At 39.4% G+C, this 26,411-nt stretch overlaps 1 protein-coding gene and 1 non-coding gene across 4 annotated transcripts in view; both read right to left on the bottom strand.

Annotated features, from left to right (window-relative positions):
• Window positions 1–26,194, bottom strand: part of LOC102294324 (SH3 domain-binding protein 4) — a 50,383-nt gene extending 24,189 nt beyond the window's left edge. Inside the window, exons 1-2 of one of the 3 annotated variants that reach the window (XM_005942348.3) lie at window positions 25,927–26,194; window positions 1,595–1,816 (exon numbers count right to left, since the gene is read on the bottom strand). In XM_005942348.3, coding sequence (XP_005942410.1) covers window positions 1,595–1,718 — 124 coding nt within the window. In that variant the 5' untranslated portion in view covers window positions 1,719–1,816; window positions 25,927–26,194. Of the gene's footprint in view, window positions 1–1,594; window positions 1,817–19,992; window positions 21,551–25,926 lie in introns of those variants that run through there. The other 2 variants (XM_005942350.3, XM_042228640.1) reach the window with 2 other exon arrangements.
• On the bottom strand, window positions 14,971–15,072 carry LOC121815866. Its single transcript, XR_006055429.1, has one exon. It is a non-coding gene; the product is annotated as a U6 spliceosomal RNA (small nuclear RNA).
• Window positions 26,195–26,411: the final 217 nt, after the last annotated feature.

The raw sequence follows: 26,411 nt of genomic DNA, 5'->3' as shown, positions 1-26,411 counted from the left end.
CTGAATGTTTGTAAAGCATTCCTGCGTTAAGCTTAACAAGATATATGGAGCGACTGCCTCTTCTTGCTGCTACTTCAATCATGAAACTGCTTAATGATCAGCTGATCGGCTTTTCTGTCGCGAGTCCGTCTCTCTTGTTTGTTTTTGGCCCACTTTGCACCAGAAAGAGGAAACCAGCGGCTGAACAACAGCAGCACGTTTAAGCTTGATCAGCTGTTGTTAGAATTTATTTATTATTACTTTCTACTCGAGGATCTTTTTCTACGTAGCTGACGGCTGGTAACTGTGCAGGGGCGGATCTAGCAAAGTTTAGCCAGGGGGGCCGATAGGGCATGAACAGGGAAAAGGGGGCACAAAGACATACTTTTCTTTCTTATTCTCATTTAAAATGTCTAGCTTTTAATAAATAATTATCTGACACCCAAAGTTTTAATTTGATGTAAAATGAATAGAAGTCAATTACTGTATATAGTGACTATTAAGTCTAATATATATACCCTAGTAAGCTATAGTACTTTTTCCTTTGGGAAGGTACCATCTGTGCAGTCTGCAATTTTGTTGAAGAAAGATGTTGAATCTATTTAATATTTCTTGAAAAATAATTGATTTCTGTGCATTTTTTTCACACTGCATCAAATTAAGGTTGATTACGTCGATTAAGCATCATGAGGTGGAGCGTGAGGGGTGGTTCCCTATTTTTTATTTATTTATTTTTGTTGTTGCTGGGAGTTGGAACCCTATTAGTTAGGTTGCTTAATATTTACGCTAAGTACTCTTTAAAATACCAGAATAGGGAGGATGGTGTAGGTTTAAGTTTATTAGATTGATCAGTATTGCTGAACTATGAAATTTTTTTTTTGCATACAGGTATAACAGAATAGCTTTAGTGTAGTTGTTGTTTTAAACTTGAGTATGAACTTATACAAAATGCAGCAAGATATTTTAAAAAAAAGTTTTGTTGATTAAAAAACACTATATCGATTCATATCGGTATTGGCAGATATCCAAATTCATGATATCGGTATCGGTATCGGACATAAAAAAGTGGTATCGTGCCATCTCTAGTCACTACCAGATGTGCAGACATGGAAGGAAAGCTCTCTCACTATTTCATGCCCCTGTTTTGGTTTTTTTGTTGTTGTTGTTTTGGGGTTTTTTTTTTTTTGGGGGGGGGGGGGGGGGATTTGGTTCCTGTGTATCTTACCTACACTTAACAACAATATGTATGGCAGAATGATGGCTCAATGCGGAATGAGTTAGATTGTTCTTTGTGGAGTTGTTTACACAGGATTTTACAGAGAGCTCTACAATTATCAAAGATAGTACCTATAATCCCCATAAACACAACTACAAAACAGAGTCTGCATCTAAAGAAGTTCATTGCTGAGTCTGGGGTTTATATAAACTTTATTCCTAGTTTTAACAATACTGAAAAATTTACCCTAAAAAGTACTTAAAAGTAGTATTTATCAAAGTTTATCTCTGAAAAATTGTAATCAGCTTATTTAAAGTAAAGTACTTCAAACCTGAGAGAAAAACAGAAAAAAATGACTCTTGTGTCATTAATTTCAATACGCTTTTCAGGCCTGCTGACCTTTGACATCGGTGAGACTGGCTTCTGACACTCCTTCGGTGAGATCGATGAGCGTTCCCTCTGATTTGCAGCGAGGCAGGGAAGCGTTGTTGTTCGTCGTGGCTCTGATTCGATGGGCAGCCATGTTTGGACCAGTGACTGCACACCCGGCGGTGTTTTCGAGCTACTCTAGCGTCCTCTGAGCTAACGGGGAGATCAGATGTCAACAGCCTCCCATGATCACTGTAAGACAGAGAATATATTGAGTCAGCAGTTATTAATTATAATTTAGAATATACCAACGCGTCCTCTCAAAGTAAGATTTTTAATCTTTTAATCTGAATGTTTTTGGTTTTCTGTCTTCTTTAAGACAAACTAAACACCAGTGTGTATAGCTATAGTGGATGTTCAAAATTATTTGGATGATTAAAGTCTCCTAAACTCTTTGATGCTCCTTCAGGAGTTCAGGATATTCATGTACAGATTCAGCCCAGAAAAGAAACATCAGTAGAATACAAAATTAAGCACACGCATGAGTTTTGGCTGCCTGGGCGATGATAGCAATTAATCTTCATAAATGTTATCTTATTTATTCAGACTAATCTTCTCCTTAGTGATAAGACTATTTCTGTAATAATTAACATACTCGAAAGAAAAAAAGAGATTATCTTTTTTTTTGAGCTTCTAAAATCTAAAACGCAGAAGGGTTATATTCAGGGGACAAGTCAGCTGCCAGATATGATCAAGTTAAAACACAAAATATTCCCTCATCTTTGGTCAACAGAAGGCAAACTCACACTGCTGTCCCCTCTTAGCTGTTGGATTCAAATTAACTAAAAGACATAAATATAACACAGGATCAGTGTTTCCTCCAAAGTGATTACTATCACACTGATAAAGGTTAAGATTAGTAGTCTGTATTTTTTCCTTCTATCAATAAATCCTCCAAAAATACCAAAACAAATAAATGTTAGTTTCTCAGCCCCAGGCTGTCTGGTTCCTGCTGAAGACACAAATCTTTAAAAAGTTGTTACAAATATAGTTTCATCTTAAAACTGAAACTATTCTGTAAACAGCATTTCTATACAGGTGGAAACAACAGCAACTGATTCATTCACCTTTGATGCTCCAGCTTGTCTGTGGTGCTTCAAAAAAAAAACCTTTTAAGAGCTCAGTTGCTGTAGTAACTGTGTGTCTGTCTGTGAAGCAGTTTAAACTTTCACACAGGAAAATGTGAACGATACAACATAGCTTGTGTTCAACATCCTTTAGTGCAATACCAAATATTGAATGAAATGTCTCTTGATATAGTTTTAGGATAGAATAATTGGACTTTTATTTTCTCTTTGTGAGTTACACGTGGCACATATTTCCACACATTGTAATATTTCTTGTTTTTTGTAGATGCATCATGCGACGTTTAGTATAACTTTCTGTCTGCTCTTGCAGTCCTTGCCAGGAATCAGACAAGACTTTAAACCCACTGCAGTCAATATAAACACAAGGCTTAAAGAACAGGAGCGTGAAGAAATGCAAACAGCAGATATGGGTCAGTGGAACATAGCAGTTTGAGAGACACGAGGCATTTCACTGTAATCCATAATTTATAACACAGTCAGCTCAAAGATGGCATAAAGCGCAAGGAGGAAGAGGCCGAGGAAGACTTGCAGCTGTACTGCACTATACAAGCAAACATCCAGTCTTTCACTGGGCTGTAGCTCAGGAGTTTTAGCAGGTCATCTACTAATCTGAAGGTTAGTGGTTCAATCCATGGCTGCTCCTGTCTGTATGCCAAAGAATCCTGATACTGAACTTGCTCTGATGTGTTCATCTGTGTGAGAATGTTAAATAGAAAGCACTTAGGTGTAGCTTGTGTAAAGTGCTTCGATTGCTCAAGTACAAAAGCACCATATATGAACCATTTCAGTATTCTGGCTTCAGCTAACTTTGGCAGATGTCAGACACACTTTGTCTATCATTAACATCAATACGATGTTAATATTCACCTTCATAAAATCTGGTAAAGCCAATTTCCTGTTCTCTGCTTTGTTAACAGTTATCTTAGTTTGAACTATTTTGATTGATCTACTGAATTAAATCAGAATTTCTAATGGAAAAACAAATACAGTTTATGGAAACCTATACAATGTGCAATGAAAAAGGTGACTGAGGGTATTTCATCACATAACAGCAAGAGATCCTCTTAGACAGCTGCATGCAACCCTGGTGTGCTTCTAACTCACACACGTACACCAAACATTAGATCAAAAACACTGCAGCCAAAGTTTTACAGGCTTCTTTGAATCTTATGTGCACCACGTGTGTAACTGCTTAATTAAACTGGGACTCTAAAGTTTGAGCGCTCCAGTTTAAATTTGTTCAATCAGGACATGTATGTTCTTTGTTTCACATCACATTCATTGAAGCATTTAAAGATTCAAGTTCAGTTCATTCTGTTGCTTCACATAAAACACAGATATACAGACTGTTTCAGACACAAAGGGGATAGGAAGAGGTTCAAACAAACAGCTGTTCTGCTTTAGGTTCTGCTTTTAAAGTTTGATTTTAGCTCCAAAACAAGAAGTCACAGCTTTACAGCTTCCCACTGTCAGCTGTTGACATTTAGAACATCAGGGGAAATTACTGTCTTATGCTTTGGAAACCATTAACAGCCCATTCACTGAAGCAAAATTATTAATTTGGTATATAAAAGCTGCAACATCAGCTACTTTATAGTATCCCCATAAAACCACATGCAGGGTTTCTGAGTCCTAACAGGCTCAACAAATACCAGCTTATGATTAATCTCTATCCTGCTGGGAGACAAAGATTCACTTTATAGCTGTAGCAATGCATAAAGGTGTGCGTGATTAACCTTCATTACTCTCTAGCACATTAAGTATGGTTTTGTTTTGTGCTATGACCCTTAAAACTGTATCTGTGTGCCATGTTCTCAGTATTAGCACAGGCTGGGCAATGGAATCTAAGGCACATTAGCAACAAAGGCCATTATCACTACTGTCATAAAAATTACTTTATTGTCTTTAGTTTAAACACTGACACGTTCTTGTGGAGCTACTGTTTAGTTAGTGTTTTCAACAAGATAAATTACTTGTCAAACAATATGGCCAGTTTGCTGTGGGAAGGTTGTACATGTAAATTCTGAGCATATAGAGCTGCAAATACAGGTAAGCATATCTACTGACTGTAAGTTAATTTAGGATAGATTTTTTACTTCTTTTTTTTTTTAAACTAGAATTTTTAACCTCTTTTAGTTGTCTGGCCCACAAATGCTATATTCTTTGTTAGCTTAGGCCTCATTTACAATGGTTGGAAACTCCCTAGCAGTCTCTGGAAAAAATGTGCATTCTCCAACCAGTTGGTGAGTGGTTGCTAGAAGCTGTTGGTCATCGCTGAGTCACAATCAGAATTAAAATGCTGCACCAAAACCCTCCCTGAGATTGTTTAAGTCACTAGCAGACTGCATGGAAGATATTGACTTGTTTGCAAACACTCGCTACATACCTAACCTAAGTGAAACTCGAAAAAGTGTGACACAAACTAGAAACAGAGACACTTCACTGGTGCAGCAGATACATTTTAAATGTGCAACTTTTAATGAACGGTCTCTGTTCAAATCAGTATTAAGGTCAAGCATATAATAGATACATCGGTCCACTGTGCCTATTTATAACACAGTCACGCATGCAGAAGCTGAGTAAGCTCAGTAACAGCAGAGGGAAATATTTCATTTCAAACCAAAATGAAAATCATCAAGGGAAAGCGCTTAAACAGACATTATTAACACATTTACATATAAATACACATTAGCCGCCTAGCTTAATCGTTACTAGCATAGAAGGATTGTACTTCATACTATCTTTGGTCGCTAGGAGCTTCTTGGCTTTAAATATATGATCTCCCCTGCTGGTACTGCAGCTTATACATGCATGTTCACTTCATGATTCAGAGAGGCACAGCACGAAATGGAGTGTTTGGAGATATCTTCCATCTAAAGAAATGGCCTCCAACTAAAGATTATTTTGGTAGTTGACTAATCTGCCAATTTTTCTTCAATTAGTCAATTAGTCAACGATCATTTCAATAACTCTCATCCTGTGGGCAAACCTCCTGTTCTAGGCTCCAGTGCCTCACATGTTCAGTTCTGCCCACCTGTGAATATCACCCTGTTGTCTCGTCTCACAGCAAATTAAATTAATGACTTAGGAAACATATGAATGTGGAAAATAATCAAATGTGTTTTTAACAATACTCAATAGGATCATCAGAAAAAAAAAATATTAACTACTATATACTAATACATTTACGTGGTAATAGTATATGACGTGTCGACAGTAAAATTTCACGTCGACTAATTTTCATAGTCGACATCATCGATATTGGCAACGAACTGCTGCAGCCCTACTGGTGACCACTTCACCAAGTGACAGCAAGCAACATCCCACAAACATTTACCGAGGAATACACATTTTTCACTAATGAATGGTAGTTACTGGGGGATTGACTAGTTTCTAGTCCTGTGTGACTGGAACTTAACAACTGATTTCACGGCAACTGCCAGCAAGCAGTTGAGGAATACTTACGACCCTACCAGGTACACGCCAGCCAGTCTCTAGAATTGTGTGAATGGAGCCTTACGCAGGTCTAGCACATTCATTTTTGGCCTCTGCTGGCCAGAATTTTTTAAAAGACATTTTTCAGGTGAACTGCCAGTAGACCAGTTAAACACTTCAGTATTTTCAGTATTGGAGGTAACCAAATGAAGTGAGTATCAGATTCCCATTCATGAGCATTTTTGCCACCAGTAAAGGTGATATAATATTGCTATCATAATTCACTTCTGCTGCCCACAAGTGGCCAAAATAACAGCTCTGAGGCAATTTTAATTAAGATGATTACTCATGTACATTACACCAATATTAAAGCTGTAGCACTGGTTGTAATTGTATCAGCTATAAGAATGCCTCTTATGACTTTACACAAGACTACATGCTCATGTGCCAAAATATAGTCCATGTCTGAGTTTTTTGCTGGATGAAGCAAGTGGGTCCCTTGGGTCATCTGCACGAGCCGTTTTTAGGTTTTCCAACGTTCAGGCCAAAATCCTCTGGTGGGGCACATTTTTGCTTGGCAGCTCTGAGCTGCTGAAACAGCCTGATGAGGCTCTGAGAGGAGCAGAGTGTAGTGACAGTTTTATACATATTTTAAATCCACTCTTTTAGTACAGCTTCATGTTTTTGACCATTAATTTGTTATTGTTTTATCTGATGTCTTATTGGATTTCCAGCCATCCTTAAAGCTCCTTTCTGAATATAAACTGCTGCACAAACAGGTTTATGAAGAAAAAAATTAGCTTTAATCCAAAAATATCACTATAATCCACATTAGTCCAGCCCAAAAGACAGTTTTCTCACTATTAACTCAAAACCAATGTTAGTATGCTCTGCTCAATGGCATATTGTCTGGATCTCATCTGAAATGAGTGGGAAGACCTGGGTGAGGTGAGGTCAGATGTAAACTTTGGGTGGTCTGCAGCAGCAGCTATCCAAACCTCAGCCTGACCACCCTGCACTGTTTAACACTGTAAAACAATGGTGGGCGAGGTCCTTCTGGCATGTATATCTGAGAAAGCGCAGCAAGAAGACTCTATTCATGCAAATCACAACATGCTGCCTGGTAATAAGGCGCTTGGAGAGGCCATAATGAGGCTCAGCCAGCTTCTTTGCTAACAACATGTCAAAAACTCTCCCTCCAGACTTTTTCTAATAACATTTCTGCAAAGTGTAACTGCTTTAACTGACTTCCATAACAGTTTCACACAATTTCATGTTTCTCATTGGGAGGATTGTGTCAAAAAGGAAAGCTGTGGCTGGTAATAATAATAATGGATTGAATTTATATAGCGCTTTTCAAGGTACCCAAAGCGCTTTACAATACTACTATTCATTCACACACTGGTGGAGGCAAGCTACAGTTGTAGCCACAGCTGCCCTGGGGCAGACTGACAGAAGCGAGGCTGCCATATCGCGCCATCGGCCCCTCTGGCCAACACCAGTAGGGAAAAGTGTCTTGCCCAAGGACACAACGACCAGGCCAGAGAGCCCAGGGATCGAACCGGCGACCTTCCGGTTACAGATGCGATTCCCAACCCCCTGAGCCACGGTTACCCTATTCTCTGGTATTCTCCTCTAAGCCACAGTAGAACAAACACAGATGAATGCAGAACAAGTGACCAGAGAACACACAGTAACAGTCTTTTATTTTCATCGATTGTGAAGAATTTTATGTAAAGACCTAAAGCCTGACTGTGGAGGCAGTTCAGCTAAATAAGGCTCTCTGAAAAGAGTAATGCACACAAACCAAGTGTGTGGACAGAAACACTTGAGCAAATAAAGACTTGATGAAGATGTACAGTATATGAGCAGAAAGCTGCATGAGTGCAAGCTAATAGAGTTAGTAGAACTGAAATAGGAAAAAGTGGGAGACAGTTTCCAAGAAAATATCAAGAGTATCTGGATCCAGGGACTAATTCATGCTTAGAGTGGAGGTTATTTCCAGCCTTGGTGGGGGTATACAGTCTCAGGCTGTTCTTGACTTTCAACAAATTTGGCAACTTTGTTCATCTAATTGACATTTAAAAATACATTTTCCATTATTGTCTAAAGTTACAGCAAGTATTACATCATCTATGAAATACATGTGAGAACATTCAGTTTTCAATGTATTTTCTAATTTCTGGAACCTTTTTTAACTTTCATTTACCTGAAAAGTTTAAACTCCTGACATGAACTTCAGATTGTGTCCTGGGACAAGACAGACAGCATTAACTTACCATGTTTTTAAAGGTGAAAGAAACCAGAGCTCCCTGAGAAAAAACATGCTAAAAACCCATACTCCACACACAGAAGGGCCCTGCAAGGGTTTAAAAAAAACTCTAGCTTTTTGGAATTTAAGAAATTGTGATTGCACAGACCAAATAACCAAAAGAAAAGTTTATCAGGAATACAATGAAACTTTAGTAGCAACTCCAGTTTGGAGTTGAAGAACCTCCTTCATTCTGCTAGAACACTTAAGATAGGTCATTGGGGGATCTTCCAGTATGACAATGACCCAAAATATATTTCCGAGGAAACAAAAGAGTGGCTAACGCAAAAAAATACTTTATGAGTGGCCTAGCCAGTCTACACACTTCAGTTTTATAGAAAGTCTGTTGAGAGAACTGAAGCTTTAAATTGACTGATATTCTGAATATTATATTATTCTGTCTCTCTCCATTAGAATGAAGCTACCATAAAAATAAGAGACTATTCGTTTCTTTGAAAGTGAGCAGACTTACAAACTCAGCAAGGGATCAACTAATTATTTCCCCCAGTGTAAATGTCCAAAAAGAGACTTCTTGTCGCCTTTAACTACTGTTTAGCTTCTAGCTTTAAAATGTACATCCTTAAAATACATCTTTACAGAGCAACAAGCAATAAACTCTAAATTATTTACACATCCCATTTAACAGGTTCAAAATCATCCAATAAACTCTGGTGCAGTGGACTGTACTGCAGGCAGCGAGGAGAGATAATTTGGTCATATCTTTTGTTTTGCTGTCTTTCTCTGCGTACTTGTTTAATGGTACTGATCCACTGTCAGCCCAGTTAAAGCCCAGCCGCCCTCAGGCTGTCTGCTGCTCTGTCTTTTAAACTGTCTGCAGAAGGAGGGCTAAGAGGAGGAGAAGGGGGAGTGGGAGAAGGAAGTGTTAACTGCGTTGCAGCGTGAGACGATTTCTTCCAATGCAAACCAAGGCCATGAATATAGAATAATAATCACATCCGTCATTCTCCAACCTCTGCTCTCATTTCCTGTCAGGGCAGTGAGGTGGTCAATTTAGGCAGGCAGCAGGAACGGCAGATAGTTGACCCTGCTGAGGCGCCTTAAGCCGATTTCCACACTTCAGTTCACTGCAGCGGCCGTGGGAGAACATCTCAGCTTGAAGAAAAAGTCAAGTCACTCAGCCTTTCCTTCACGGTCCCTGCAGAGGAAGTGCTCTGCAAAGCTGTCAACCGTGCCACTCCTTTTATTCAGCCGTTCACTTCCTGTAGGGTGGATGTCCCTCAGGAAAATGCTGGTGCCAACTGGTTTTTATTACAGATTCACAAGGAAATCACAAAGAGCCTTTGAACAGCTTATAAGGCACAGTGGGCATCTTCATTATAGAAAAACCCACAGTTTAGAAATAATGTGCTCTCCCTGTGACTCTTAGTTATGAAATGTTTTGTTTTTCCCAGACTCTCTAACTTTAATGTCCGTATGAGGTTTGTAGCATAAAAAAAAACAACACAACAACTTTTTTAATGTCAGCATCCATTTCCTGCACAGCAGTTGGGGTGGAGTTATCATATGCTGTTAAGCAAGCGTCTGTACTGCAACATAAACTAATTTCAATCCTGTACAGTTTGCCTTTATAAATGACCATGCCAGTATGCTAATTATGCATGTGTAATTTTAAATTAGTTTCCTAGATTAGTAGAGCTGTCAGAAATGACAAAGAAATGCAGCAAGTGTTAATGATAACAGTCGAATCAACCACTGGATAAGAGGACAGGTACATTAACTAATATCAACTCCAACACTGCCTGTTTTACTTGGAAACATATAAGTTGGTTCCAAAGGCACCTTCACGTTCACTAGCAACAAAATATCTGCTTCAAAACCATGACAACGAGTGCGTGAGTGACTTTATGAGTGGACTCAACCTTAAGTAGGCTGATGTTTGTTAATTAGCACTAAATGTTAAGCAGAACCAAGGCTAAAGAGACAGGGCTGATTATTGCTTTGATGTTTACTGTCACAAAATATGAATATTTCAGAACGTCTGGGTGCACATATTTACAAGTACCACTGGTAACAGGATCTTCTGTGTTGGGTTTTAAAATCCCAACATCAGCCTGTGCACGGTGAGCTAATTAAACACGACTTCGCCTTGGGCACAAAGCCTGCTAATAAATTAAACTTATGACAGATTGTGATTTTACATTAATGACACATTTATTTTATTTTTCAAGTACAAAACCGTAGGAAATTGTTTTTCTGGCCCCACGTTTTTGGGTGGATTTGAACAGTTACCAATCAATTCATATTACAGATGAAATGTGTCATTGGACTGGTGAAATGTCTGTATTGTGTACTACTCTGTGACTCTTTAATTCCAGCTTCATAAAAAAAATCAAATCTGGTTTTGCTGTTACTAACAGTGAGATTGGATTTAGCATTTTGAATATACTTGGATCACAGATTGTGGCTTGAAACAGACCCTGCCTTCCTGCTTGCTCATCATTTTTTTCCTTTTATGCTGTTACTTTAAAAAGGAGAGTACACCATTTGTAAAGAACAGGACTGCAGTGGATAGCCACTAATGATGCTTTGGGCTATAAAACCACCTACTGTACAAGGTTAAAGATGTTTTCCTCACAGCAATAAAAGGAGCCCGATGACCAAATGACAGGCCTCATATTGGCCGTCAGCGTAGCCTGGGCCTCTGCTGTGATTTTAAGGGCGACTGCTCCTTAGCAGGAAGTGGCTGAGGAGGAAATGCCTTTGTGATGAGAGGCGGCCAGATCTCTGCTTACTCTCCCTGCCTGTTGCATTTCCTTCAAAGAGCCGCCTTCAATACATTGATAGCATCTGCTTACTTGCAATCATAGATCCTCAGGACATACCAACAAAGAAGATGGCAGAAAAAAGGGCATCATATTATGGTTTTCCTAACACAAAGCTTTTTCTTATTTCGAAATGTTAACAAAACATTCTTGTATAAGTTACTTTCTGACTAAAGACGGACTGAACAGAAACAACAGTGACTCCACCATTGCGTCACATTTAAACCCACTAACACGCACAGCCATCTGAGTGTGTCTCCAGCAAGGGAGGATGAGGCAGCTGACGAGCGCTGGCTGTTAAACAAGCTCTCAGACCTTGAATTAACTTGTGAATTCATGAGATAATGAGAGAAACCCAGCTGCTGTGTTTGCAGGCAGCAGCCCTGCGAGAGATGCAAGAACACAAACACTCTCATACTGAGTCAACACTGCCGAGGCCTTGAGTGTGCGGAAACAAAGTTCCGGTATTTCATGTCCCGCAGCGAGGCAGAGCTCTGGCGCAGGGTATACACAACTGTCAGGGAGACCTGTTTCTGTGCATTTGGAGAGTCATGCTTCGCCGTCACAACTACACCTTAAAAATATTCAAACTAGGTACTGGAAAACAAGTGCAAAAAAAAAAAAAGGGGGGGGGCGCTAAAAAACGATAAATATAGTGGAGGACATGGGATGCTCTGGTATGGAGTTAACGCCAGTGTTTGCCACCATGGGACATCATACACATTAGAGCTGGGCGATATGAGATTTTTTCATATCACGATATGTTTTTTTCATTTCAGGCGATAACGATATCTATCACGATATAAGCCAAATAACTATATTTGTAAGATTTAAATGTGCCGTTGCTCACAAGTAAAATGTGAAATAATCAGCAGCTTGTTTTTATTTAAATATTTATTTCCCATAATAAGTTCAACAGGGTAGATGTACTTAAGGAACATGAGACTTTTTCAGATAAATAAAGGCAAATATTGCAAACTACACAAAAGGCAGCCGCTAAAGCGTTTAAGTTTCAAAATAGAACAAACGAAACAGACTACTAAATTGTCAATTCCACTTAGAAACAAAATATTAATTCTAAAAATAAATCTTAGTTTGTTTTACAGAAGAACAGACAAAACTGACTAACTTTTGTCAATATCAAATAAACTGAGAACTAAAAGGAAATTCTCAATCTCTCCTTGTTGTATAGCTGAGCTTTTCAAACAGTTTTAACAGTTACTTTAGTCTGACAAAAGCCGAATGACGAATTAGCGCTTCCAGTCAGAGACTGAGGCTACGTCCACACGTACACGGGTATTTTTGAAAACGGAGATTTTCCGTTTTCGTTTTAAAAAATAATCCCGTCCACACATAAAGGCAGAAATGAAGGAAAACGCTGCTATGAACATGCCAAAGCAGCAGGTGGCGCTAGATTCCTAACCGTATGAACATGCCAAAGCAGCAGGTGGCGCTAGATTCCTAACCGTGCAGAAATGTTGGCCAATCAGAAGTCTAGAAGCCTCGGTGGGAAAAAGTAAACAAAGCTGGGGCATAGAAGCAGAACCGAGTCGTATGTGTGGAGGGACAGTAACTGTGTGTATATGTAAGCATTTAAACACTGCAGAGAGTAGAATTAACAGTAACAGTATTGTAGAAATTCATTTCACCGAAACAATAACGTGGCGCACAGTGTGACGCATGCACCAGTTTATTGTATTTCCAGACTTGCTTTCGGCACAATTTACAGTGCACGCTACTCTGTTTTTTGTCAGACTTGAAATAGCCGAAATACCTTCACACTACGGAACTTCTATGGCTCTTCCGTTCGACAATCTCTCCGGCATTGGAACCGTCATCTGTTTTCTCTTCGGTCACGCTCGGTTGATTTTTCTAGTCGGCACACTCATTTCCTCCATTACGCGCTGGCTCCATTACCGGCTGGCTGCTTCCCAAACAAACACATGTGCGGCTTGGCACTTGTGCTGTACGTAACAAGTCACGCGACGTGACGCTGCGGCTGTGATTGGTTCGGCTCTGCGCTACTTAATTTGGATTGGCTGACCTTTTTTTTTATTTTTATTTTTTTTAAGAGGACAAGAACGGCGAGGTCTATCGCGATAGCTTAATTTCTCTATCGAGTAAAAGTTATATCGCGATACATATCGTTATCGTTATATCGCCCAGCTCTAATACACACACAACAATAAAAAGCAGAGAGTCAAACAACAACTCAACCCTAATTTGTGGCGATTGCATTGGTTGTGTCTCAAGATACTCATGACATCACTATAGCCCATTTATGCTGGCATTTGAAGGCATGCATGACTCATCGAAACAGGAGGCAAAGAAATCGCTGAGTTTGTTTCTCTGAGATTTTCTCCAGTAAAGTCTCCAGAAAAGTGAGCATACAAAACCAGAACCAGTGGGAGATGCTCATTAATCCCAAGACAAAAGAAAGGGCATCTTGGTTCCAGCTGAAATAAACACTGTGTAGCTCTCAATCAACACAGAAGCTAAGAAGCGTTGTCCATTGAGTCGAATGTTGAATGGTGAGTGGTTAAAAACATTTCTTTAACAGAAAAGGGAAAATAATAATAATAATAATACTTTATTGATCCCCATGGGGAAATTACTCTCTCTGCATTTAACCCATTAACTCAGTTAAGCAGTGGGCAGCCACTAATCAGGCACCCGGGGAGCAGTGTGTAGGGACGGTACCTTGCTCAGGGGTACCTCAGAGTAGGGCTAGGCTATATCATACTGTTCACGGTAATACCGGAGTAATTTTGGGCAATGAAAGGAAAATGAAATATCGCGACAGAATATGGGTAAAACGCGCATGCGCAGTGCCTTTGTTTACATAAGCACATGGCGGCGACGCAGAATGAGAAGGGCGAAAGTGGATCGTTGAATGAAACGGATGAACCAGAATTGGTTTGTAAAAATGCTGCAACTTCAGTGGTGTGGAACTGGTTTAGCTTTCGTCCATCAGATACACAACAAAGCACTATTTTTGGTAGAGCATGCTAGCGGCCGTGGTTATTACCGTGTTGTTTGGAAAATACGGCACACTTAAAATCAATCCTTTGATTTTTCTGAAAATCGTCAGCGCCCCTTATAATCCCGTGTGCCTTATATATGAATTCTGGTTGTGTTTACTGAACTCGAAACGATTTTAGGAACACGGCGCTCGAAAATCTGTCCAATGTTTTAGTACAACTTTGCTAAGCTACAAAGCCGCACCGCTTGATGGATTGTCGGAGCATTACAGCTATCGTAGGCAGGAGCCTCGCGGAGTGATACGTACTGTGCTTCAACATAATATTAACGTATTGTGTAGGTATAACCATTTTTTAAGTTTTGTGGATATTACACATGGTTATGCTGAGGATATGTCGGCCAGTTTCCACTGGAAATGCCTTTTGGTTAAACTGTCAGCAAGGAATTTGCACTGTTACATTTTTATATAACTTTAATGCACATAAAAAAACAGCTTCTTGTTTAAGTGAAAATACATTGATGGGTTTTTTTGCACTAATAAAGTTGTGGAGTTGTAAAGTATTTTGTCTAGTGTCAATTATATCGTCAGTTATATCATTATCGCAAATTTTCAAATGTATATCGTAATAAATATTTTTGGTCATATCGCCCTGCTCTACCTCAGAGTAACCATTCAGTGGATTCGAACCCCCAACCTTCCCATCATGGGGCCACCATGCTACCTACTGAGCTATCCCTGCCAAAAAAAAAAAAGAGGAACGCTTCACAAATTTGCGTGTCATCCTTGCGCAGGGGCCATGCTAATCTTCTCTGTATCGTACGAATAAGGACACGTGCTACTGAAGTAACATGTGTCCTTATTTTTTCTCCTTATTTTTAACACAGTTTCACTCAAGTACAGAGTTCTTTGTAGATATGTTATAATTTCCATACTCTCTAAAGAAGAGAAAAAAGAAAAAGAAAAATATGTGCGACATTGTTCACAAGTGGCAATAGATAGTAGCCACAAGGTGATAAAATGTCCAGGCAACCAACCATCAACCATTAAAACAGGATTAAATTCACTCTGAATGAAAACAAATGCAGTTGTCAAATGAATGAAAGAGTAATGCTAAATAGAAAATAGAAACAAGTAAAAAAAGAAGGACAGTTGTTACAAAAACTTTTTTCTCTAATGATTGGCAACCTGTGCAATTAACATTTTACACCTCAATGACAGGCTAAAGTTGCTGACATGGGAAGGCCCAAAGCAAGAGAAAACACCCAGATAGGTGTGGATACCTAGGACAGATGTTTGTTCATGTACAACTTTTTAGTCCATTACGTGTCACCGTTGCATTGGTACCTTTCAGTGTAGTAGTAAAAAAGTAAATGACCACTAGAATTTACATCACACCAAGAAATCTGCTTAAAGATACAGTAATAACACTAGTGTAAGCAGTGCTCTGTGCTATTGAAATTAGGACAAAGTGCTGCTATATAGGTAGGGATGGGTTCTGACATAAAGCAGAGCTACAGATTAAAAATGCCCAAGGCGTAGTGGTCAAAAGTCTGGCTGTACTTCACAGCAAAAGATGCCAACTCAGCAGCCTGCAACAAGTGCTTTAAGCTGATACTGTGCAAAGGAGATAACACCTCGAATCTGATGAAACACCTGGCAATGCATAGCATTTTTAAAAAAGCCGAGAAATGCACCGTATTTGATAGCTTGCTGCAAGACCTCACACCGAGCACATCTACTGTGGGTGTGGTGCCTGTTTTCTGACCCGGAGTTAGCAACATCCCCCAAGAACCCGAAGAGGAGAGTCGTGGCCCCTAGCCCTGCCAGTGTAGCAGAAATTATGATAATTTACGTTGAGTAGGCTAACCATGTTATTAAATTAATGCATGTAAGGCGAACTAGCAAACATCGTCGTAGTTAGATGAGGCTGTCTTCTTGTTTGATGGCAGATACTCCCTTCACCCTGGCCAAAAAGGCTAAAATGACCAAAGGAAAAGTGGAAAACACCTAAACATGAGAGGTTTTTGGACAAAGTTTGTGTTTATTCCATTGTTTAAGCACTGCTTCCAGCCAAGAGTGATACCTTATATGCCCTATAGCTACAGAAAAGGCTAACATTGTTATCTTTTTACAAAAAAACAGCTGAACATGAGAGGTTTTTGGACAAAGTTTGTGTTTTCCATTCTTTAAGCAACGGTTCGAGCACCATTTCAAAAGTACCGGTTTCGCTCCGGTAATGGATAAAGCCTAAATGACACCCATTCCTATATATAGGGCTGTGCGATATGACCAAAATCTAATATCCCGATATAAGACATTTCCCGACAATGATATATATCACAAAAATTTTACATTTTCGGTAAATTCTGTGAATCTCAGGCAACTCAACTTGCGTGAAGTGTTTTAAGCTGGGCGTTGTGTACCTAGAGTCGAGTGTTACATAAGTTGAAATGGCCGCAAATTTCTTTGTGAGTATTTATTACATGGCGTGCTGTGGGGAAAAGCCTGTTCTAAGGTTTATTTTTTAGCACCTGACGGCTCTTTTTAGCTTCTCGTCCGTAAACACTCTGCATACTATTTCACGTGATTCGGTTTATTTTGAAAAATCTCAACAGGCTCTTGAGCTTTATTGTGAAAGGTTTATGTGGAAAATAAACAAGCAAACGGTGGAGCCACACGATGGTTTTATCGTCGCTGCTGCTAACGACAATGCATAAAACCAGTGGCTTGTCAGTCCGTAGTGTGGTTATATAAAATAAGAGAAAGAGAGAACTTTAAGGAATTCTACAGTGACCATCAAAACGATGAAAAAATATTGCCAGAAACAGTTTATTTTACAACACCACGAAACAAACGATAGCATAATATGAAGTAATAGACTTTTTTCATATCGTCATCCGATATATATTGTTGTATCGAACAGCCGTACTGCTATCTATAGCAATAGTTATAGAAAAAAATTTATGTATGCTGAAAAGGAGAAAAAGGAAAGCATGAGCAACAAGGAAAAAGAACGGGTGAAGTTAAAGCATTGAAAAGAGGAAATAAGTTATGTTCCATTGCAGTAATGTTCATTAGCAGATACTGCACAAGCCAACAGTAAACAGTCTGCTTTTGTTTTATTCATTATTCAAAGGCATCAGACACCACAGAGGAAAAACCATAATGATTCTGGTTCCTGATGTGAAAATTGCTGGTGTCTAATTTGCCTACGGATTTTCAGGTGGAGCAGAAATGGAAACGGAAATGGAAATACCTGACATTCACTTGTTTTAGTTTAAATTTGTATACGCAATTCCTGGAACCAGGAAGATGACCAAATTACTAGTAAAGAAATAGCTGTCAATGGATTTCCTGTTAACCAGCGGCTTAATGATCTAATCAGCACTCAGACTTTAGAACCATCCCTGGTTCAGACTTCTCATCTTGCCGATGCTCCACCACTCCACCAGGTTGAAAGAAATTCAGCCTGGTAGTTTTCTTTCAATCTTGCTGATTAACAGACAAACTGCAGTAAAGCGCTTGTCTGGAAACAGTTTTAGCTATCACCTAAAAACCAAAGAAGGAATCTGCTCAACTCATTGAGCCTGCACTGAGTTAGGTGTCTCACACCGTCATTACTCTTGTTTTATGAACTCTATTAGTTATTTCTGTTTTTTGACTAACAGAACTCTCCAAGCCAGAACTCCTGATTGCCTGATTGTGCTGGCTCACAGACTTTCCTTAGAGTATTGCGATGATGACCAGGGGCAATAAACCGTGCATGTTTGAATATTTTGACTCCAAACTCCTCTGTCTCTGGCAGTCCCGGGTGCATTCTCTTAAGTACATATTTACGGATAAAGATTAGTTGTAGATACCAGTTCAGTTTATATCTGACACCACAAAAGTATTCTGTGTGATGTGTCACTGCTGCAGCAGATGCCTCTATCATCCAGTCTTTCACTTCACTATATAAACACACCAAGGTGGAATGGAGCTGCAGGAAAGAAAAGTATGGAGGAATGCGAGGAATGCCAAGCTTCAAATGAAATCATGCACTATTCTACTGAAGGAGGAGGGAGAAAAAGAGGAAAATGTATTCTTCTGACGACAAAGATGAGGTTAGAGATCACGCTTTAACTGTCACTCTCTGCCTTTACCAGCAAATTCACTGGGCTGTTTTCAGTGTTACCAGTCTTGTCACGATCCTGAATACAATGGCAGCACACACACAGACACAAACCCATATACCCTAGCCCCAACACACACCCCCACACACACACACTTCATTCCCTTTTGCTTTCTTTAACAAGTCCACAGACTGAAGCCAATGATATGTAAGCTGTGAAGCTTGAATCTATATTACACATCCTAAAAATAACACTGATGGACACGTCAAACAGTCCATCAGTCCACCATGATCGTTTATTAGTTTGGTCATGTTTCCCACTCACAGTATTAATTGATGAACTGAACAGATCGATCACAATACTAGCAGGCTGCGACAGTTACATTCTACACTGTAGGTTGTGTTGTAGGGTTTCATAGGGGGTTGTGGTTATGATGGAGCTAAAGTGTAGATTTCCCACTTATTCCATGGTCCCTGGAGAGGTGATACTTTAAGAATTTCAGCTAGAAAACAATGACAAGGAAACTTGCTATTTTCTAACTCTGTTAACTGGCCAGACTGTGTAAAACAGCAGGCTAAGGTAACACAATAACTAATGTTATGGATGTAGCTTAAAAATAGTTGTAAAAGTGCATGTTAAATAAAAAGTGCTGCTTAGCTGTAGCAGCGGGTCAACTTGTAAACTGCAAAATGGGTGGCTATTAGAATTTCCTTTAACTAAAAAGGAATTCAACCAAAATATTGCAAATACTGTATGGTAATTTCTATATTTTTTTTTACAGTATTTGTACTATACAGTATAAATACTAAATGTATATATGGTCATTTGATATTAAAAGATATATATGTGTAAATACAATATATACACATACAAATGAAAACAATATGTGGTCATGATGAGGGACAGTGGCGTGCCCTCATTATGAGGCGTTTCTGACCATCTAGCCCACCTCACGTGTCCCTGCAGGTCTGCAAGTGTATATCAGGAAGAAAAGAGGACATACCAGGGAAGCTCTGCCATAGGGCCACAGGTCTCTGGTCACTAAATCGTTGCTAGTCAATTCTTGTGTGAAGTCCCATTAAGCCAACAGCAAATGTTTATTGTGAAAAACATTTGTTCATGTTATCCCCTACAAAAAAGAACAGTTTCCAAAACTTTTACAGTCTTAATAACCACTCAGGAAGGCTAGAAAATCAACAAGCCACACAGAATTTGTCACTCTAATGAGGCCCAATTAGCATCTCATCAGACAAAGTACTGTGTAATCTAAACAGATTTACAGGGTGTTTTAGATCTCTGTACACTCGCCATGTACCTCACATGTTGTTGAATTCCTGTCAGAAATGTCACACTCCTCTCAGAACTAACACAAATGTCTGACCATCAGACACTGCCATCCTTGGAGTCACCTCTAATGTGCTGCAATTCTGAATACCAAACAATATTGCAGGGACACTGATGTTCACACAGACTGTCATACAGCACGGTTTAAAAACCTTGAAGAAAATCAATCTGATAAACACTGTGTTTCCTTCTTGATAACAGGTGGCGATGACTCTCGTGCAGCAGTAGAACACTCACTCTAAGCGCCAGCTGATGCTGAGCGTGAAAAGAGGGGAGGTAGTTAGGAAAAGACCGAGCTCCAGTATGACTCACCCCTGATATAAAGGCTGGCTTCAATCCCTGACAAGTAAAGCTGATGATGGTGGCCCTGTGCTGCTGGGTGGGGGATGGAGGTGAGGACCAGCTGCCTGTCTGATGCCAACAGCAGCAGTGCCCATGCTGTCATAACTCATGCTGTAATCAGCTGGAACTGAGCTAGAGCGACACCAGGACACGCACGTTCACCCCTGGAAGGGAGAGGGAAGGAGGGGAGGGGTGGGGGTGACGCTTATCTGGAATCACATGTATTCATTCACACAATGAAGTCCGTTCAAGTCCAGCTGAAATGCAAGACCGGGCCTCCCAGTGACAGAAAGACGAAGTAAGTTTTGCTCCGGGTGAAATGTCCAGAACAAACAAAACGACATTGAGCCGCGTTAACCTCAGTCACGCACCACAAATCAAATTTACACTGCAATCAGCCATATGACTGTTGGTGTATCTGCAGTGTGGCTCACAGACATGTCTGAGACAAGGAAGGGTAACCTGGAATGAAATAATAACACACGTGGTATGGTCGCTTCGGATTCAGAAGCTGCTGTAGAGGATGCTGTTTACTTAGTTTTGCGTAAGCCGCACACTTCAAATACATTACAGAAATATTTAGAGTTTTTCAGTAATGTCCTTTTTAATTCATAGATTTGTTTTCCACCTCTCAAACTTCTGGTAATATTCTAAATGTCTCTTTTTATACTTAAATATTGTGCATGCATATCTTATTTCTCTGTGTAACAGACCTCCACTACCATCCAAAAACTATTAAAAATACATTAGTGAGCCATAATGTTGCACTGGGTGACAAGTTCATTAATTACGATGAACACACACACACACACACACACACACACACACAGAGAGTAGTTATTCTGACTTAATCACACATACCCCATCGTGTTGTCACAAAGATGCATTAATCCCTCACTCAAAATAGTCCCCAGTAAAATGGTAGATATTCTCATCAAAGCAACAAAGATCATTTGGCTTTATATATTTATAAAGGCTTTATATTGTGCTCTGAGAAATGTGTATAAGGGGAAAGTGGTAAGCTTGGAGTGGAAAGTTACAGACAGGGCAGTGTAGTCAGTGACTATTTAAAGATGGACTGATACGCTGTTGGATTCTGTGCTTTCATTGTACTTGTTAACTATGGAGAAAAAAAAAGAAAACTTCAAACATTGTAGCAGTCTGAATAATTCAATTCAATTTTATTTATATAGCACCAAATCACAACAACAGCTGCCTCAAAGCACTTTATTTTGTAACATAAAGAGCCTACAATAATACTGAGAAACCCATAACAATGAAACAATCCACTGTGAGCAACCACTTTGGCGACCGTGGGGAAGAAAAAAAACCCTTTTAGCAGGAAGAAACCTCCAGCAGATCCCAGTTCAGGGAGGGGCACCCATCTGCCCCAATGAACACTGTCTCGTAAACTAACAGCAGTCCTAAAAAAAGTTCATATTTTTGGGCAATTTTTGTTTTAATGCAATATGTAATGCACTTGTAAATAGGGCTGCCACAAACAATTACTTTGATAGTCGACTAGTCACCGATTACTTTTGCGATTAGTCGACTAATCAGGTCATGCATCCATTGGACGTACAGCGTACAGCTTATTGCACCAGCAGCATCTGCTCTTATATAACTATCATTAGCTTACAGCTTTAAGTGTCTAAGGTATGTGCTAACTAAAAATAAAGACAAGATGATAGTTTATTAAATTTTAATGAAATTTGCAGATTGTTTCGGTTTAATAAACTCCTTGCTATCTAAAATATAACAGGACACCGGAGTATATTCTCGAGCATCTCACACTTCTGATAATCAGTTGTCTGCTTGACGTTTATTCAGCTGTGTAAAAACTATAACTTGTAACCTTACTTGTAAATAAACTTACCCTCTTCCCTTCCTTACAGAGAGAACATTACAGCAGGAGACAGGAGGCAACTGGCTTTAAAATCCATGTACTAGCAGCTCACCGATTAACCAAATATGTAAAAAAGAAAACAAGCTTTCGTAACAGAGCTATTCTGCAGACTTCTTTTAATCTGTTGATCTTTTCATGCTCTATTTTTATATCAACTTATCAGCAGGTATGACGCTCAAAGCAATAGAGATGTGAATGAAATTTGACTATATTTTCATGATGTCAACAGATGACAAGGAAATCACACTCAGAGTAAAACACTATTTGCGCTTTGAGACGTGACGTACAAGTGATTACAAAAGAACATTAGAAAGATTGCTCTGAAGTGTTATTTAAATCCAAAGTGGGCGTTAATTCATTTGTAGCGATTTTTCAACCCAGTAAAAGAATCATCTGATTTCATTTGAAACATGACTCACTGACAAAAAAAACAGCCTTCCTATTGACAAAAAGGGAAAAGCACTAAAGATGCAAAAAAAAAAAAAGAGAGTGATTCTACAAAGTGGCATTTGTTAAGAACGTCAAGGAGCCACCACCAGTACACCACACAGACAAAGTGACTCTGGAAATGTAAATAGCTGATCGGACTCTCAGCACAGAGAAGTAAATAGCACACTGTGCCACATCAACCCATTACACACCAGGTGTGCTTAAATAATCAGCTCAGAGAGCTCAATATTTACACACTCAGTGCATTTATATATGTACACATCACACACCATGCCACCTTATATGCTCTCATATACTGTGTATACACAGAGAAAATGACAAAAACAAAAATAATTTTCTACAGAGACTTTTGGGATGCATATTTGCCAAAGTTAAATTATTTTATTAACTATTAAAGTATGAGCTAGTAAACTGTAGTTGCTTATTTTTTAGCGCTGAATCTATTTTTCATGTAATTGTCTAAGCTGTCAGAAACAGATCTCTTATTTTTGTGACAATTAAGTCTGTTCAGCTGTCTTGAGTGAGTGATGATCAGTCTGGCTTGCAAATACGTGTTCACTGTCAGCTGACATTTGGCAGTCATTTATTTTAAATATTATTGGGAGTAAACAACTCTTAAATCTGCAGTTAAGATTCATGTCTTCTGAAACAGTTTGTTATAGCTTTCTTCAAATTTCCTTAAACCCAACTCTCTTCTGATTGGCTGCCCTTCATGAATCGAAAGTTTGAACAGCGGGTGGGTGGGGCTTATGTGCTTACAGCAAAAGCTGTGTGCCTGATGTGTCCCTATCAACTTTCACTAATACTATACAGATTCGAGATCAGAAAAAGCTAGCATGCTGTTTTTGTTGGCATATTAAATTATCTCAAGATTCTTTACATATTTCTCAAGATTAAGATTAGGCTACTTTTACCTGGGGTGGTAAGGGCTGGGTTCCAGATAACAAATGCCCCAATGTAGCAAAGAGATCATAAAATATGTTTAAAGTTAGCAATTATTCTACCAGTTATGATCACAAAGTCACCTGTGATGCTAAATAACTTAAGCTAACCTTGGACCCCCCGAGAAGCATTTTATTCGAACTGCATTTTTGAAAGAACAAGATGACTCCCAAACAAGTGATGCTCAACAAGTGTTGACACATTTTATTTAAGATGATCGGAAATAATGGTGACCACAAAAAATGAGGTTACGCGAGTCAGGGCTGAGGTCCATCATAGAGACGCATAGAGAACTAAAACAACCACAGCCCATGGCCCGGCTGGCAATTAAAAAGGCACTTTCATATTGTTTTTACTTTTAATACCCAGAAACTACACCCATCCTTTATACTGTACATATATGAATGAACTCCAGTTATTTTCTGTTTTGTTATTACTGCTGTAATACTTCAGTCAAACTGTTTTTACTTGTGTAGGATCCACTGCAGGATGGACTTGCATTACTGTATAAATAAAGTACTTTATGAAACACAAGTGGGGAATTCAGCACTATGTTATCTAAATTCTGTTGGAATTCAGATAACATAACTCTGCTTTTCACCTAATGTTTTTGTGGATTGTTCATTTTTGTTCCATTGGACATCAGACTGAGATTTGCACAGGACATATTTTGCCTGTATGTGTCCTAGAACCTACTGGCTTCACTAGATGCAGATAACAAAAGAGTGACAACATTGAGCAAGTATCTAGAAACTGCCACAGCTTTAAAACCTGTACAAATGCTACAAAAGAGCATTGAAAATATTAGATAAAAAACCTTTTTCATATCACCATTGTCAAATTTTAGAAAAATACAAGTTTTTAAATTTTACTAATTTCAAATTATTTAAATCTGCCTGTCTAATATACAAAGTTATACATGGTCTGGCGCCTCCACCAATGAGTGATTTTATTAAACAAAAGTCTAGCAGTGTTGCCGGGTCTCGACTGACTCGAGCCACTGTTAGAGGTGATTGTGAACTGACATTCAGGCGGACCACCTTTTCACAGAATGCTCTGTCATATCAGGGAGTGAGCTTCTGGAATAGTCTCCCACTGTCAGTGAGGGAAAGTACAAGTCTACCCATCTTTAAGAGTCACTTAAAAGGGCGGCTGAGGGACACACCAACATGTAATCATGTTTAATAATCATGTTTTATATTGGACGGGAAAAAGTGTATTACAAAAAGGGAAACAACTGTTAGTGCAATGGGTGAACGCAATATCACGATGGTCAGGGCATGTACAATACTGGGGTTTGTGCAATATAATTGATGTGTTTCCGTTATTGTTATCTATACTGTCCTATGTGTCCACTCTCCTTGTCATTGTTTGTTCTAGTATAATGTGATCACTAGTTTTGTCCTTGTCACATGACCTGTAAATAGTGTCTCTGTATGTTTTTACTAACTTGTGTTTAACACCAACCTGCCAGAGGGTCTGCAGATGGAAATTAGCCCAAGGCTATAATGTGGCATATTTACATTTGTTAAAATGTTCATTAATATGTATTGCCCCTCTTTCTAAAAATTAAATAAATAAATAAAATGAATCCTATGGTGATGAGCTTTTCTTAAACGCAGCATTTTTACATTTTATACAACAAAATTATACAAACAAAAGAGTTTCTAATGACCCATGTGAGCTCTAGAGTGGGGCTAGTGCTAGGACTGCATTACAGTCAAATGTTTTCTGTAGTGATGGGGTGGATTTTTCTCCCCTTGGGCCAGTGAAAATTAAGGGGGCCAGTAAAGCTCTGATCTACTGGTCCAGGTGGTGAGTGGGTGGAGGAATGATACATGGGGCACGTAGGGCCCTGGAGGTCAGGGACGCCAATGCAGGAGCAAGGCTGATGACCCAGTGCGCATTGTGTGAAAGCTCTGACCCAGAAAACTGCAGCTTGTAGTTATTGTGAGGATGATGATTGTGGTGGAGGTGCTGGTGTCAAATCTTCAGTCGCAATCAGTGTTGTGGTTAATGTGTTGTCATGGAAACCAGTGTGACCCCCTCACCACCACCACCACCCACAGTACACGCACCCACAGCCCTATTTGAGCTAGGAACTAAACATTAGCATACAGTGAGACTATCAGGTTGTAACACTGCTACAGCTCACTATCCGACCGTTATTACAGCTTACAGAGGCTTTAGCTGTGTTTCAGACGGATTTTACACTTGAAGAAGAGTCACACATGACTTTTAGCAGCGCAAACGAGGCAAAAGAACCGCTACATGAACGGCGGAAAGACCCGTTACTGTAGTTATTAGGCAGGTATGATAGAGTTGCACTCACAGATAGGAAACAGCGAGACGGGGAGAACAAGCCAAATAAAGCCGTGTAACTGTTTAAGTGAGAACATTTTGGAATTAAAACCCAGCTAGAAAGTGCCGTTTTCTCCCCTAACAGCCCAAATGTAAGCACCACTCTCCACGCTGAGGTTCATAAAAAAGAAGAAAAAGTTGCTGCTTTTAAACTGCCGCCCTCAGGTAGAGAATAATTGTCTCTTAAAAAATCATTTCTAACTGACGCGGAGGCAAACGAAGACGAAAGAAAGATGGAAGCTTACCTGGCGGGGGAGTATTAATATTGTTTTGTCCCATGAAGAAAAGCGGTTAGAAAAGCCGAGCAGGCGCCCTTTCCGTCGAGCTCTCCCGGTGGCAGCGCTGGATGTGTATGTGCGGTTACACCGAGGACTCCTGGAGGAAAGCAGCCGAGCTCCGGCTGATGTCACCCGGACAGGGAGGGGCCTCACCGGGAGACATTTCCATAAGGACATGATGTCACGATGTTGCTGCTTTAAATGACTCTTCTAGAGCAGCAAGAAGCAACAATGACATCTACAGCCACATTCAGCATTCAGTGTTAGAGTCAATAAACGGCTAAGCCCAAGTGCTTTTTTAACTGTTGTTAAAAAACTGTTGTGACTGTTGTGTCACTTTATGCTTTTATCTTCATGTATATGTAGTGTTGATATTATATGCTTGTTGCTTACTTTTAGCGTCACTGATGCTGTCTTTAACTCGGAGTTAGTATTGTTACATCAAACTATGA

The sequence above is a fragment of the Haplochromis burtoni genome, unplaced genomic scaffold, assembly GCF_018398535.1.
Source record: "Haplochromis burtoni strain Fernald_Lab_line unplaced genomic scaffold, NCSU_Asbu1 Contig_337, whole genome shotgun sequence".
NCBI lineage: Eukaryota > Metazoa > Chordata > Actinopteri > Cichliformes > Cichlidae > Haplochromis > Haplochromis burtoni.
Note: the sequence above shows the minus strand (reverse complement) of the source record. Positions and strands in the feature narration are given on the sequence as shown.